The sequence below is a fragment of the Rhamphochromis sp. 'chilingali' genome, assembly GCF_963969265.1.
Source record: "Rhamphochromis sp. 'chilingali' genome assembly, chromosome: 8".
NCBI lineage: Eukaryota > Metazoa > Chordata > Actinopteri > Cichliformes > Cichlidae > Rhamphochromis > Rhamphochromis sp. 'chilingali'.
The window spans coordinates 21155246-21170121 of NC_137935.1; the positions used below are offsets into that span (position 1 = coordinate 21155246).

A 14876-nucleotide genomic window follows, 5' to 3' on the forward strand; every position below is an offset into this window, starting at 1 on the left:
AGCAAGATGCATTTTATCAGGGCGTGTGTTGGATCATTGTTGGATTTTCTTTTTCATAAAGATATGACTTCTAGATGCTGTTAATCTGCTGTACATAATCATCTTGTTAGCACAAAAATACTATTTTATGCATGTCAACATGTGCAATCTTTGGCATTTTTTATAGGTTCCACCAATTCCACCAGTTTTCACTTTGCTAAGTTTTCTGTTATGTGTAGACACAACACCGGTTCATCCCTTTAGTTAGATGCCTTTTTATGTTTGAATGTTTTATAGGTCAGTGTTAAGTCCTCTGAAAATGGTAAAATATAGGCACTGGATTGAAAATGAGAGGGAAAAAGGGCAATGTTCAAAGAAAAAGTTTGAATCGCCTCCAGAAAGCCTGGAGAATTATTGCTCAAGACCACATTAAAAAATTACAAGAAAGTCTGGGTACTTGGAAGCAAAATATAAAGAAATAATGGGTGGCTTAAGACTTTTGCATTGTACTGTATAACTATAGAGTGATTCTCAGGATAAATAAGTAGTTGTCTTTCTTACTTTATGCTCCCTTCTTCCTTTCTTCCCGACATTCCTTTCATCTTGTTTCTCCTGGCTGCTGTTTTGCTGAAACTGCTTCTATCCATTATTACGTCTCCTTTCTTTTCTGTTTTAAATTTATAACACCTCTGTCTGTCTGGTTGTGTTTCACCCCTCATACTGTTTTATGATCATCATATACTACCTTTTCCTCTCAAAGAGTGATGGAGGAGAAGAGGTGAGTGGAGTGCAGAATGATGGAGGAGAAAACTGTGGAGATATGCAGTGGTTGTGATGGATGAATACAGTCCGAGGCATTAAAAAGACTGTTCTTCATTATTAAACCGACACAATAAGCACTGGCTGTACATAAATGCTGTTATGAAATATTCTTGCTGACAGATACAGTTAAGAAATGCTCTCCCGACAAACAGACACATTACAAATAACACCTGCAGCAACATACTGCCACAACAAGTACAACCTCATCACTCTCCCAGCTATTGCTCATCTTTGCTTTTTCTTGTCAGCAAACCCTCCTTACGTGGGCATTTATTATATCTCTCGACAAATAGCAGTTGCACCTTAAGATACAAAAGAACACAAGCTACACGCTTTTAATACTAATGTGTACATATTTGTTCTTAAGGGCCATTTTGATATGAAGACATTGCATCCTTTAACCTTTAGAAACACTAAACTGATCCAAACATGATTTGGAGCCTTGTCCTTTTCAAATGTCTGGCTCTAAGCCAGGTGTGATTTTAAAACAAAGACAGCAACAACATAACATTTGAACCTTCACTACCTATAAAAGTAGTTTATGTGTGTTTTACCCTAGGAGGTACTGTCAGAAATTTTTATCAGTAGTTTTTTTTTCTTAAACTTTTAAGTTAAGGCAGCTAAAAAAAAAAAGATCTGCTGGTTCTAGATACCCATTTTTATACCTGCTCTTGTTCTGATAGTAATTTGCTTTTTCCAAATCTTAACACTGTATACCCACGGTTCTATTTTCAAACCTTGTTTTCAATCTTCTTTTCTCTTAGAGCCCTGATGTTGTTGTGTGAAGACTGGATGCTGCCCACTGGGAAAAGCTGGTGAAACCACCTGAAGAATAAAGGCCCTATAGCTTATGTTCCTGTATCTCCTGTTCACTGTACCCATTAATTTGTCGCCATGAATATCACAGGGTTATAGACCTGTAGTCTTCAGTTTACATTCGAGTGCTTCTCCTGGTTCTCATTTCTGGATTGGACAACTGTGTCAAGGCCTGGTGTCTGCTTGGTTGCTGATTGGCCAGCTGGTGCAAGATCTGGCTGGCAGTGTGACATACCAATCAGTTTTCATGAAGGAGATTTGTTTTTACTTTATAGCCTCTGCACCAGTGTTGAAGCGGAGACGTATAAATGGGCATATGGATATGTTTCAACATAAGAATGGACAAAGACTTCGACATGCATGGACAGAAAAGGCCGAACAGTGAGCAAGCAAGATGAATGCATAGACAATCACATTCAGCCTAGGAATACAATGCAATAGACTGCATAAACAGGTAAAAAAAGAGTTTAAAAAAGCTTCTGGAGGGGTCTGTTTTGGGCATGAACATATACAGCTTTCTTGGCTCAAGGCGCTCGCCAGTGTTTATCCCTGTGGAATAAAATAATTCAATTAAATTGAACCAAGCAAAACTGTTCCTGGGCTGAACTGGAGATGGACATTAACTCACCAGACCCTGATTTTTTTTAATAAAAATGTTACCCTTGGAAAAAACAGTACATAGTAAAACTTGAACTGAATTGAAAAACCTGGACCCAACAGGACCTTAACTAGAACTGTACAGTGATCAGAGTTCTGATACTGATTAAACTGTACCAGATTACCAAGGACTGGTTTGGGTCTAGTGTGTGTATTCTGCAGCTCTGGCCTCTATGTCTTCTGCTTTCCACTGGACAGGTGAGGACCTGATGAACCCTTACCAACCTCCCTTACATCTTTCCTCGCCCCCTTAAACAGGTGAGTAATCTGCTAATTAGCTTATTAACCTAGCCAAAGTGGGAGCCAAATGAGAAGTTCTTGAGCCCAAAGATCCAGGCTCATTAATTAGCGTGACATATGGTAGGCCACCAGTAGTCACCTTGGCCATCCACAGTCCTGCCCCTGAGTTTAAGACACACTTAGATTCTACAGTGTCTCCTCCTGTAGTGAGTAGTCTGTAACCTAATGAGGGCAATGCTTTAATGAGTGCCTATCTAATTGCTGTCACCTAGACAATTAGAGAGCTATCCTAGCTAAACGATCTGCTTTCCTAATACTCTCCTATGGCAATATCACAACAGGCGACAGGAAATGCTTCCCCATCCTGTTTGTCTCTTGGTCTTTTACTGTCTGAGTCACTCCTTATCTCATACATATCACTCCCTCTGTCCATCAGATCACTTTTTCCCTTCCCGCCTGAGCCTGTGATTGAATACTGGTGGAGAATATAATATGCTGCAGGAGGATATGGTTATGAGTGAACAGCACAGCCCCGGGGATGGTCTTTGCCTGTATGGGAGGATAGGGGGGTCAATAATATCTGCTTAGTCAGCACAGAAGCTGATGTCTGAAGCTTCAGAACTTATCCAGCGCTCAGCCTAAAAAGAGATCTTCACTTATAGATTGAATTTATCCTCTTATTAGAGGTAATCACAACAATATTTGTTTGTTGTTGTCGTTTTAGAAATCTTGTTCCAGACTTCATAAAGCGATGTTGATCTTTATTTGACAGAAATCTACAAAAGATAAAAAGGCACAAAGAAAGTGCCCCTTTTATCTTAAATGGCTTTAAATGAAAAACAGCAGAGATTAGAATGGTCATGCAGCTTTAGCTCATTGAAAGTATATCTTTCTCCACATAATTTGGCTTTCCCCCTGCCATGTAGTGTCAATGGCACCCACACTGTTTCAAATGAATTTTAATCAAATAGTAGATGTACTGTTATCTGTTTGCCACAGATGGAAACACTGCTTTAATAACTTGCTTATAAGAGATTCATAATTCTAGACTTAATTTAACTGATCCAATTATTGTGTTTACACAAAAAAATAGGCAATTTAAGGCCGTGGTGTAATTGCCATGAAATACAAACAGAATTATTTCCTCTCATAATTTGAGAGCATTTACCTTTGCGTTTAACAAACAATAATTTTCTTTAACAGCAGTTCTGTGCAGAGCACAATCTGATTAGTTGCTTTTGCAGTGGTGTTTATGTAGGGAAATTAGCTCACTGTGAGGGATAGCTCTTGATATCATAAATATCATAAAAAATGGAGAGAAATTGGCTTGATTGTGGGGAAACAGTGCAATAAATACACATAAAATGTTAAATGACCATCCATAGACTTGCCAGCTTAATCAAAATAAGACTTTTTTCCTATTATAAGTAACTATAAGTAGCTTTTTCTCTTAAAATGAGGTAACAAGGGATCTGATATGAGTTGGGGAATAAGATGCGAACAATAGAAACAATAGGAAAGTTAAGAATAAATTAAGAATATGAGAAAGTGTTGACGTTTTTTCTATGGTTTTCTAAGAACGTGCTTGTGCTTTTTTTTTGGGGGGGGGGGGGGTTCCTACAGTAATTACTTAGTCCAGTTTAAGTTTATTTACATCAGAAACTAAATGTAGTTGCAGTTTGAACACAGGATTCAGTAAGTAAAATAAAAACAAGAGAAATTTTTAAAATGTTACAGACATGTAATTACTCCTGTATATAACGTTAAAGGAAATGTAACAGGAAATGTGTAATTTCTGCTGTGTTTTGACTGGGCAGCACAACAAAGATGTTATTTTCTTCTGGTAAGTGATGGTTATGAGATGTTGCAGGGACAACCAGTAATGATGGTGTCTCCAGCTTAAATTTGCATTTCAATTACAAAGTGACACAGACACCTTCATTGTTCATTCAGTAATGGCACCAGCAATGAATCAATCAGTCAGTGTTCTTGGTCTGGCACACAAACACAAGAACCAAAGTGGCTGTTAAGAGTACTTCAATCACAGTTAACAGTTTTTATATACCTATGACCGTAGTAATTGTCTGTGTGCATCTATGTGAACTCACTTTCTATGTGAAAGTGTGATTGTAGAAGTGGTTTAGATATCACAAATTGTTTACACCCGTAAGCATCTCCTCTGACTATTGATGCTGATGATTGTCCGCAGAGAGAGAGAGAGAGAAACAAGACAAAACTGATAAGCGAACATTTCTCTTCTTTTATCTTCCAACTAGCCTTTAGCGCCTTTGGCTGAAGCTCTTTTTATTTTGTACATTCACATTAAATCTTTGCCAACTTGTTAGTGTGTGATGAACTACAGAAATTGATTCATTCCATTGTAATTGTTGCAATGACATAAAGGGTATTGATGTCATTCCAGCTTTTGTGAAAAGCCAAATGTTGCACACTAGCAACACTGACACTAGCAAACTCAGCTCTGATCATAATAATTAACAATTAGCACGCTGTTATTAAACACAAAGTGATTGATTTTTGTAATGACCTCTTCAGACTGCACAGCATTATCTCAAAAGTGCATTGGTTGGTCTTTTGCATTGTTACATAATGCAACATGATTGATAACAAATTTATGTAATTCGTTAACTGACGTGTCAAACTGATTTATGACATTGTTTTTTCTCATGTGACAGGGGTTCACATAATCCTTAACGTTTAATGTTAATGACCTCAGTTTGGTTTATCATCCTACATGAATATAGTGCTTATCCCTTCCACGACAAGATCGTTCAGCTGGGGGAAGAAACAAAGAAAAAAACATTATCTTCACTAATAAAAACGATGGCCATTTTTTTTACCTTCCATTCTGTAAGTTGTTAAAGTGAATGACGGTTTCTGCAAATGAAAGACATTATTTTATGTTTAAAGTTAAGCTCAGGTCATTATAGCATGCTAAGATCCTATTTTTGTGCATTAATTATAATCTCTATGTGAAAAAAAGGCATATTGATCAGTTTAAGCATGTCAAAAATGGTAGAAAATCATCATCATCAAAATTATTATATTTGATTTATTTGTACAAGTGAATGAGGTCTCTGTCAGTTACACTTACATATCTAAAAACAGCTGTTCAAGATATTAGAAAAGGAAAATACACAAAATTAATACACAAAATGTCTACGCTGTGAGCATGGAGTGTGTGTCTGTGTGTGTGTGTGTGTGTACTACTGTGGTGTCTGATCCATAATGATATAAGTAGAGAATCCTACAAGAGCATGTCCTAACAGTGAGAGAAGCTCACATGTACCAGAGGGAGAATAATGTGAAAATGTAGGAAAGAAATGCTAACACCAGCAGGAAATGCGGGCTCCGTGAGATAATTCAAAATATCCATGCATGCTTTTCCACTATAGGCTAATGTGGTGTTCTGGTATAAGTGCTTCAGGCACGATTTTATCCTGCCAGTAAGGCTTGTTGAACTGGACTGTTAGGTAGAAGAGTGAAATGAGAAGGAGAATCTGAGGATGATAAGAAGCTATGTAAATGAAGATTTTGTAGAGCAGAAAGGAGAAAAACAGTTTGAAAAAGAAGAGGAGAGAAGAGAGGACGTGACGGCGATGGGCAGGAGTGAAATAGGAGGAGAACGAAAGGAGAAAGAATACACAGAAGACAGGAGAACAGCAAGTGGGATGTGTGGAGGATTATGCAGTGTCTATTGAGATACAGCTGTATTGTGCTATAAGGGTGTCTTTGGTTACTCAGAAAGAAAAAAAATGATAGTATGAATCACAGATGACAATGCATACACACAATGCATGTTTATTTTTAAGCGTGTTTATTGTATGATGCCTCTTCTAGATGGCAAATGAAAGATCTTGTTGCAAGGCAGATGATGTGCACAGATGAACAAATGTGTGAACACGTGGACACACATTCAGCAAGACGAGATATTCCTATGGAAACGTCATGTCACGTGCAGTGGATATGTGCATCTATTTTAACGAGTACATTCTGAGCATGTTTCATTCTTTGTGTGATGTTATAACATGCATTTTCACTAACGTACGAGGCATATTATAGGTGTTTCCCCCCCCCAAGAAAACACTCATCTTTATTTTTCCTAGTTTTAATTGGGACAGTGTTTTTTCTGTCACAAGTGCACCATGAGGAGATATTTTTGTGTTGGGCAAAATATAGTTTGTGTTTCGCTCTCGCGTTGCCAGCGTTCAACTGCACCGTGAGCCAGCATCTGCTTTTCCTTAAATCAACTTCTATTTCATAGCCGGCAAGAGCCAGGACGTAACCGACACCATAAACAAACTTCAAACCTCGACTTCAATGTACTGAACTAATGGCCGCGTCTTCAGAAGAAATTCTAATGTATTATTGCTACAGAAGCCAGTATTAGACAAAATTAAATGTGGAAGGTAAAGTGGCTGCAACTAGCTCAACGTAGTATCTTATTAGTTTCTCGGTAGAAGCAGTTTACTGCAACTAGCTCAACGTAGTGTCTTATTAGTTTCTCGGTAGAAGCAGTTTATTTAACACACTGGGATTCAGCCTCAACTTATGTTGTTAGTATCTTGCGCCAAAAACCAGACACCGACAAATTTACTGTGAAAATACATGTGACTCAGTGAACAGATTAATTTGGAAAGCCCAATATGCACATTTGGTATTTATAATACAACAGGCTGTGCTTACCTTTTTATATTTGGACCGGTCCTCTGTTCACCTCGCCTCACGATCTCACCAAAGGCCAAATCTGCCCCTCCTCAGCACACCAAAGATCCGGGTCACGGCACCAAGTTGTTGAAATCTCCCAATTCTTTGAATCTTTGGGCTGAAGGAAGGACAATACTCGGTGTATTTATGCTCAATCAACAATCATTTATTTCCATACAATTCAACACTTAAGAGCATAAGAACCATCATGATGGGGAGACATGCCTGAAGAGGGTCACAGCAAGTCTCAAAATGGTGACGGGTTGCTCAGCTTTTTATAGTCTCTAGTGGCCCCCATCTAGTCGTAAAAGCCAAAACATCACATTCTTTCTCTGTTACAGCGCCTAAGTTATGACCTCGGCAGTTGTTTCTCTGCTTTCTGTAAGGTGGGGGTATGGAATGTGGTCTGTCTATCTCCCCTGTCTTAGACACAGAGTCTCCTGCTTACAATCTTCTCTTCATGATTCAACAATTAAGCATGTAACACATTCACAGCAGATCAAGGATACAGAGTGATGCACACTTGTCTAATAAACTAATAAGTGAATATGTTCTTTTAACTCAAAAGTATAACGAGAACTAAACTACATACAGCTCACACACTCTATATTAAAGGGTATAATATGATCTACAGCAGTATTCTAATTCAACTACTTTGATTACATATATATAAGGTAACATATAATAACAGAATAATCTAATACAATGAATTCCCCCCCTTTTTTAAAAGATATTTTAGGTGAATGGTTCACATTGCTATCAAATATGTAAAATCAAGGCATGTGGAAGTGGAGAGATACATAAACAGTTAATAAGTACCAAGGGTTTTAACGTCATACTCCAAAAAATTAAATATATATCTTATAACTTTTCCCCCAATCACACATCTCCAGAGCTTGGTCAACAGCCCCTTGGCAACCTCCAGCAGCTAGAGGAAAATGCATATTCCCTGACCTCAGTCACCCAACTAATAGATAGCCAGCAACCTAGTTGGTGGCATCAAGAAGTTGTAGAAGGAGTAATTTGCAAATTATTGTTTTGGTCACTCCCAGATTGCTTTGGTCGCCTGTAGTGTGAATGGAACAAGCCTATTTGACTGCAAACAGTCCCTAGATAGATTTTTGGTGCATCTTCTCACACCTCTTTGCACCTAAAGTCAGCTTTCCAGCAATACACATTTTTCCCTATCAACCTTTGGTTGTCACCAAGGTTCATCACTTACAAGGACTTGGATGAAAGCTTGATAATTAAGTTCTGTGAGCCAAGAGTTTTACAATGGCACTTTTTTATTAAAAATATAAAACGCTGGATTCTTATGAGATTATTTATTGCATTTGAAGTGCTAAATAATGAGAAGGGCAGTACTGCTGCAGTCAGGTGACAATGAATTGGAGTAGCTCTAGAATATATTTGAAGGATCCCAAAAGTGAGAGTGGTGTTATCAGATGTCTTTCCACAAATCATAATATTTGATAAACTGTAATTTTAAACTGTAAAACTAATAATAATTTAAGTGTTTAATGTGGTTAGAAATTTTAAATCTTGAGCATTTTTAATGCCTAAATCCATATTGGTCATAATTCACGAGCTCTTTCTCAATAGAAGGATTAAAGCTCTGGAAAGAAGTATAGCTCTTTTCAGGAAGTTAAATAGAGAGTAAGCAGTTGGGCTTATCTGACAAAACTGTAACCAAAATGGAAAAAAAATAAACATTTTGAAAGAACATGCAACATCACAGGTCTGTGTCAATAAATTGGGATGAAAGATTGGCTTCAGCACTTTTCCTTTCAGAAGCTCATTGTGCCACAGTGTGTGGAGTGTAGAGGCAAGGACCCAGATGCACAATACAAAGGTTCAACAAAAATCAAGAATAAATGGCTAAAAAAAAAGTCTAATAAACAAACTCTAAAGGGTAACAAGCAGATATTAAAAAAAACTGCCATAGACAGACAAAGAGGGAGACAGGACTACTTATACACTGAGGGCTGATGAGGGAATGACAGGAGGGGAATTACACAGAGGTGAAAGTAATTAACAACACAGAGTTAAAAGAAACTACAGATGACTAATGTTCTACTTTAGCACATCAGTCATTTACAGTGCGTTATCCGAGGGAAAATCACCAGTCAGCTTTTGTGAACTTGGATGATTTGTCTTTTTACTAATATTCACCTAAGGTGGTTAGACAGACATGCTTAGAAAGATACAGATATCGAATTATATGTCCCAGTGAAGTACACCAGACCTCCACAGATTGCTAGCAGAGCTGGTGAATATGTTTAGATGAAGAAGTGAATGATGAAAAAAAGATGTGTATTGTCCGATGAGACTTCAGAGGCTAAATAAGTTTGCTCTCTGCTTACTTACTCCCTGATGCCACCACCAACCAGTCAAGCTGCAGCTTACATCTGTCCAGACTGATATACATAAATTAAAGCAAAATGCAATAAGTTGACACCAAACATCTGAACAGCTTTGACTTATGGTCACAATCCACCCCCTCTGTTCCCAACAAATAATGGTAAACAAATGTGTTCTTGCAGAAAATTAGAGTGTTGACTTGGTCTTTGTCCTTTTCGAATAGAAAATGAAAAATCATTAAAATGTGTTTTCTCACTCTGACTTCCCAATTCTGATCTGTTCACCCGTGAGTCAAAGTGAAGGTAAATGTGCCAGATGTGATAACATTTCCTCTCTGTGTTCCTGAGAGATTTGCAAGAACGAGACAGATGTGTCACGTTGACCTTGATCTTTAACTGACAGCGCCTAATTATTTCTTTCTTGAGTCTAAGTCAACATTTGTACCAAATTCTGAAAAAATAGATAAGTTTAATAATTCAGGGCATTCACCAGACATTTCATTCATGAGAACATTTGAATATAGCTGACCACCTAAATACATATTCCCACTAGTGGCTGCTGTCAGGCCAGCGTCAGCATTGGTTGGTTCATCATTTCTCTTAGCTTGGCTAACTGCCCGTTTGGCCAGTTGCCCGTATCATCCTGACCTCTGGTTTTACATGCCGTGCCCTGCAGTTTCCTAGACCATCTCTTCGTCAATTAAACCAAAAGAGTTGCAAGTTTTTAATAGTATAGAAAATGAAATTTTTACATTTACAAATATATTAAGGTGATGCCAAGAAGAGGTCCTTCATTGAATATAACAACTATTCAGTTTTTTTTTTTTACCAATAATTCCATGACACGTGCAGGACAATGTTCCTGTTCAGAAATGGCTTAAAATAGGAGCCCGCTCTAAGCATATGCCAGATGTGCTAGACAGAACAAGCCTAATCCATGGCCCCACCTTCAAACTCACAGAACCTGAAAGATCTACTGCCAGCACTCTATGAGACACCACGGGACATACCCAGAGGTCCTGTGTTCATTTTAATATCGCAGCTAACTGGTGCATGCGTCATTCAGTTCAAAACTTTTGCATTTTAGCCTGTTGTATTCCTGGGAGCAAGGTCTGTGAGTAGTAAACTATTCCTCAGATAACAAAATTAATCTTTCTGGGCCACGTTCAGTACTAAAATCATTTTTAGGACTGGGCTGCAGAATGTTAAAAGCCATTGTTTTTCTTGTTTTGTGTGGGGTTTTTTCATGCAACATCTGAGCACCAGCAGGATTTGTTATGCAAAAGAGATTGCTCTAAATGCTCCAGTGTCAGTTTGTGAAGGTCAGTAGCATAATCAGCCATTTAAAAGCATTGCTGTCAATTTGTGTCGACAGCCTACCACCACAATCACATCAAACCAAGTGATTTTTGGAATATGAATTTCAGAGCTAAAAATAAGCAAAGCAGTAATTTTACCTTCACCTGGTCCCCGCTTATAAATATTACTGTAGCGCTCAGCAATCGTGGCAGAGTTTCACCATTTATCGACAACACTATTTAAATCTGCTGGATGGATTTGTTGGCAGTGGGCATTTTTTTGTTTTGTTTTTATCTGCCGTATACAGCACAACGCTGCACTCAGGACAGCCGAATAATCGTTAATTGGCACTGAGAGCCTGTGATTCGCATGTGGGAGCAGTGATTATATTTATAGCCATGTTAAAAATCAAACATGATAGCAAGTGAAACTGGCTGACATTTAGTGATACACGGACTTGTAAAAGTCAACTGTGTTTCATCAGAGGAACGTGTATGCACATGAGAGAGAGAGAGAGCACGAGTGAGAGAGAGACAATCCCTATAATAGCAGTAGCTGGAAAAAGGAAAACGATAATTGAATGCTGCAAATTTGCTGCTCAGCATTACTTGATTACTTGATATAGAACATATAATTATATATGTCCTGTGTATAAAAAGAATCTTCTCTCTCTCTCTCCCTCCCGCCCTCTAGTAACGCACAAAAGCTGTACCTGTATTTCATCAGCAGGCCACAGCTCTGTTTGATGTATGGTGCACCTTCAGGATGCATTTGGGGGGAGTGGGTCGGGGACAGAAACAAACTAATATGTTAGTGCTTTTCAGAAGGTTACAAAATGGCAACTCAAAACATAAAACACCTTGATCAATTTCCATGTAATTAGCTACAGCTTTGCATTTTTCTTCCCGATAAATGAAATTCTGCATGGCTGTAATTGCTCTAGTACATAGAGTAAGATAAAGTATAGCGAATGCAGATTAATTGCTTTTCTATGACTATACTCACAGAAATTAGAAATTCAATACATTTTAATACAGTGTGACATTAATTAACTTCGTCACCTATAGTTGATAATTCAACTTTCATTTCAAGCATTTAAACACAGTAGTCAGGATAATGCATGCAATGTGTTTGTCTGAATGCAGAGTGACAATAAAAAAAAAACAAGAGACCATCTGTGATGCTAACGAGCACCCATGTTTGAAAATCTAATGTTACATACTAGAAAACTGTTATACACCTGATAAAGACGTTGATGGGGAGTTATCGGGGCAACCGGGCTTATGAATACCTGCAAAATGATTAAAACACATCTTTGCAGTTGTTCCTGCAGCAGGAGGTGTCACCGAGGCTACGCACACGCACATTTGCCAGGCTGTTGTGGCAGGAATTCGGTGGTATAAAAAGCATTTGCACATCTATCAACTAGACAGACTTTAAGTTAGAACCCTTGCATTTATCTTTTAGAAGAAAATAATTTGCTCATGCAGGCAGAAGAGAAACTCCCATCGTTAGATTGATTTCTTGTGCTTGTCTTAGGAAGGATAGGTGTGGATGGTGTTGGAGGGTGAGTCTTTCAGGTGTTCACAAAGAGCACAATATGGCCCTATTGGTGTGCACAGTAACTTATTAGGTGTCTAACCTGTTGCTCGTTGCTTGTGGCATTGTCACCCATGTGTTACACACACCAACCACCGGTCCAGTCGGTCACCCCTTTTCCATATTTATTTATGTATTTATTTTTAAGCATCACCATTAAATCGTCTCTTTCCTACACTCCAATCAATGAGCACCAGGTTCCCCCACATGGAATACTTACAGTGTGACCACTACTGTAATCATTTTAGCATGCTAACATTACAGTACTAATGAGGCCAGTTTTACAAAGAGTATGATGCCTTTGTTCACATTTTCTCAATAAATCTATAGTCATTTAATACTGTATTGCGCACATATTCATTCTGTTTAAACAGGGGATTATGAGGCCCCATTATGTAATTTTGTAGCTGTTGTCAGATTAGGGGCTTTTGAAACGCACATTAATATTAAATAACTATTTTGCAGGTTTAACAGCTGTACGTGATAAGTTGACTGCACAAAGTTGAGGTTTATCATTGTTATCACGTCAAACACTTGATTTTCCATGTGCTCTAGAGCACTGAAAGTGACAAAGCTGTCTAGTTTGTGGTGATTGTATTAACACTAACCTAGTTGCTAGTTTGTCTCTTTTTATGGGAACAAGGCACAACCAACCCATGCGGGATGCAGATGTGTTCTCACTGGGGCTGCACAGGAAATACCTCTTTTAAGAGCTCTCTTCAATTTGAAGTGTAATCGTCTGTGGATTTGGCTTGATCTAATCCGCAGAGATGTAACTGACAGAAGAAATGAAAAATAAAAAGTGGTCAAATCCCTGTGGCCTTTTAGAAAAAATCTTTTTATACACAAACAAAAACACATTTCAGATATGTTGCCCCTGACACAATAAGAACAGCTGTTATTCAGATAAAAGGCACATTTCCTTTAGCTTTAGGCTAAAAGTATGGCTGCTGTGCATATCAGGTGGTAACAAAGCGTGTCTTGTGGTGAGGAAATAAGTAGGACAAGTCATTTTAAACCCTCGTATATTTGAAATTTTAAAACAATTCTGGGTCTATATTCCAAACTAATTTCTTTCTCTTTTTGTCTTTCAGACCCAGTGACCAGAAGGAAAGCCGCATGTCTGAAGTCCAGAAAGACAAATTAATGGTTAAGAGAAAACAAGCCAAGTAGCAGGGTTCCAAATCATGAGTCATTATTGATATCATCCAAGATTTTTATCCGAAACATCATCAACCTTAACCTTCATCACAGAATAAGTTTACAAGAGTTCTAAAAGAGTTCTGCACTACAAATCAGAATAGTTTAATGTGAAGAAAAATGCTGTATGACTGTATATTACTGCACAACTTACATTGCTAATAGCTCAGCTGTTGTCATCTAGGCCTTGCACATCTCCATTATCTCTTTCATTATTACCACAGTGGAGTGCATTTACGTGCACACGGCATGAGCGATAACAGGCCACATCTCACCTAATGTTCTATCTGTGAGGAGTTCCATCTTCATGTGTCTGGCAGATATCCCTTTATATTAATCATCAGAATATTCCAGGTGCTTGTTACTAGCATCTCCTTACCATTTTCGTGCTTTGACTCTGGTTTGTGAAAAAGGGATATGTGATATATACGGCATCACGGATATGCATTATTCATATCTGTGCATGGAATTGCACTCCCAGCCATTCCATAATGATTATCGTCATGATTACAGCTCCCTGCAGATCGGTAGAAGACCAGGAACTAGATGGAGAACCTCAAAACTTTTGACCTATTCCAGAAGCAACACATCCCACGCCCCACCCAAAAAAATAAAAACACATTGTCTTCACTTTTCCCCTTCCTGTATTCCTCTTACTTTTTTCTTTGGGCTTTATCTTTTGTATGTGTACATAAAGCAATTTCAAATCTTATAGTTTTGTACATGTAATTTTTATGGTGTGTGGATATTTTCTAATAAAATTAAACAAAAATGGATGACCTTCTCCAGACTGGCCACTCTGAGTATTTGATTTTTTTGTTGTAGCTGTAGTTGTTAACTAAAACTAAAATGAACCTTAAAAAACTAAAACTAACATTTTTAGGGCATGCTGCACACCTGCACATATGATGGCATATTGTGATTTAAATCTATTTAGTAATATCATTTACAAAATGAACATCTACTGATTGAAAATATGAGATAATTAGGAAATATTCTGTTAGATTAAAAGTAAAATAAAGGGGGGATTAGAGTTACATCCTTTACATACAGACCCCTCATTTTTGACAGTACAGCGTTATTTTATTCAGTCTTAGATGGAGCTTTCTGTTATTCTCCATTCACACGTAATCATAACAGGTGGAGGGAGCTATAGTACTTTGACATATATGCAAGAGA

General features: G+C 37.9%; 1 protein-coding gene across 3 annotated transcripts in view; it reads left to right on the forward strand.

Annotated features, from left to right (window-relative positions):
- The window catches only part of LOC308401286 (leucine-rich repeat and fibronectin type III domain-containing protein 1-like protein), a 204100-nt gene extending 189629 nt beyond the window's left edge, over positions 1-14471 (forward strand). For all 3 annotated transcript variants that reach the window (XM_080889440.1, XM_080889442.1, XM_080889441.1), the window contains 2 exons: positions 1566-2532; positions 13592-14471. Coding sequence is in view for 1 of the 3 variants with exons in the window: in XM_080889442.1 (XP_080745568.1) it covers positions 1566-1573 (8 nt within the window). In the remaining 2 variants the exon portion in view is untranslated. The remainder of the gene's footprint in view (positions 1-1565; positions 2533-13591) is intronic.
- Positions 14472-14876: the final 405 nt, after the last annotated feature.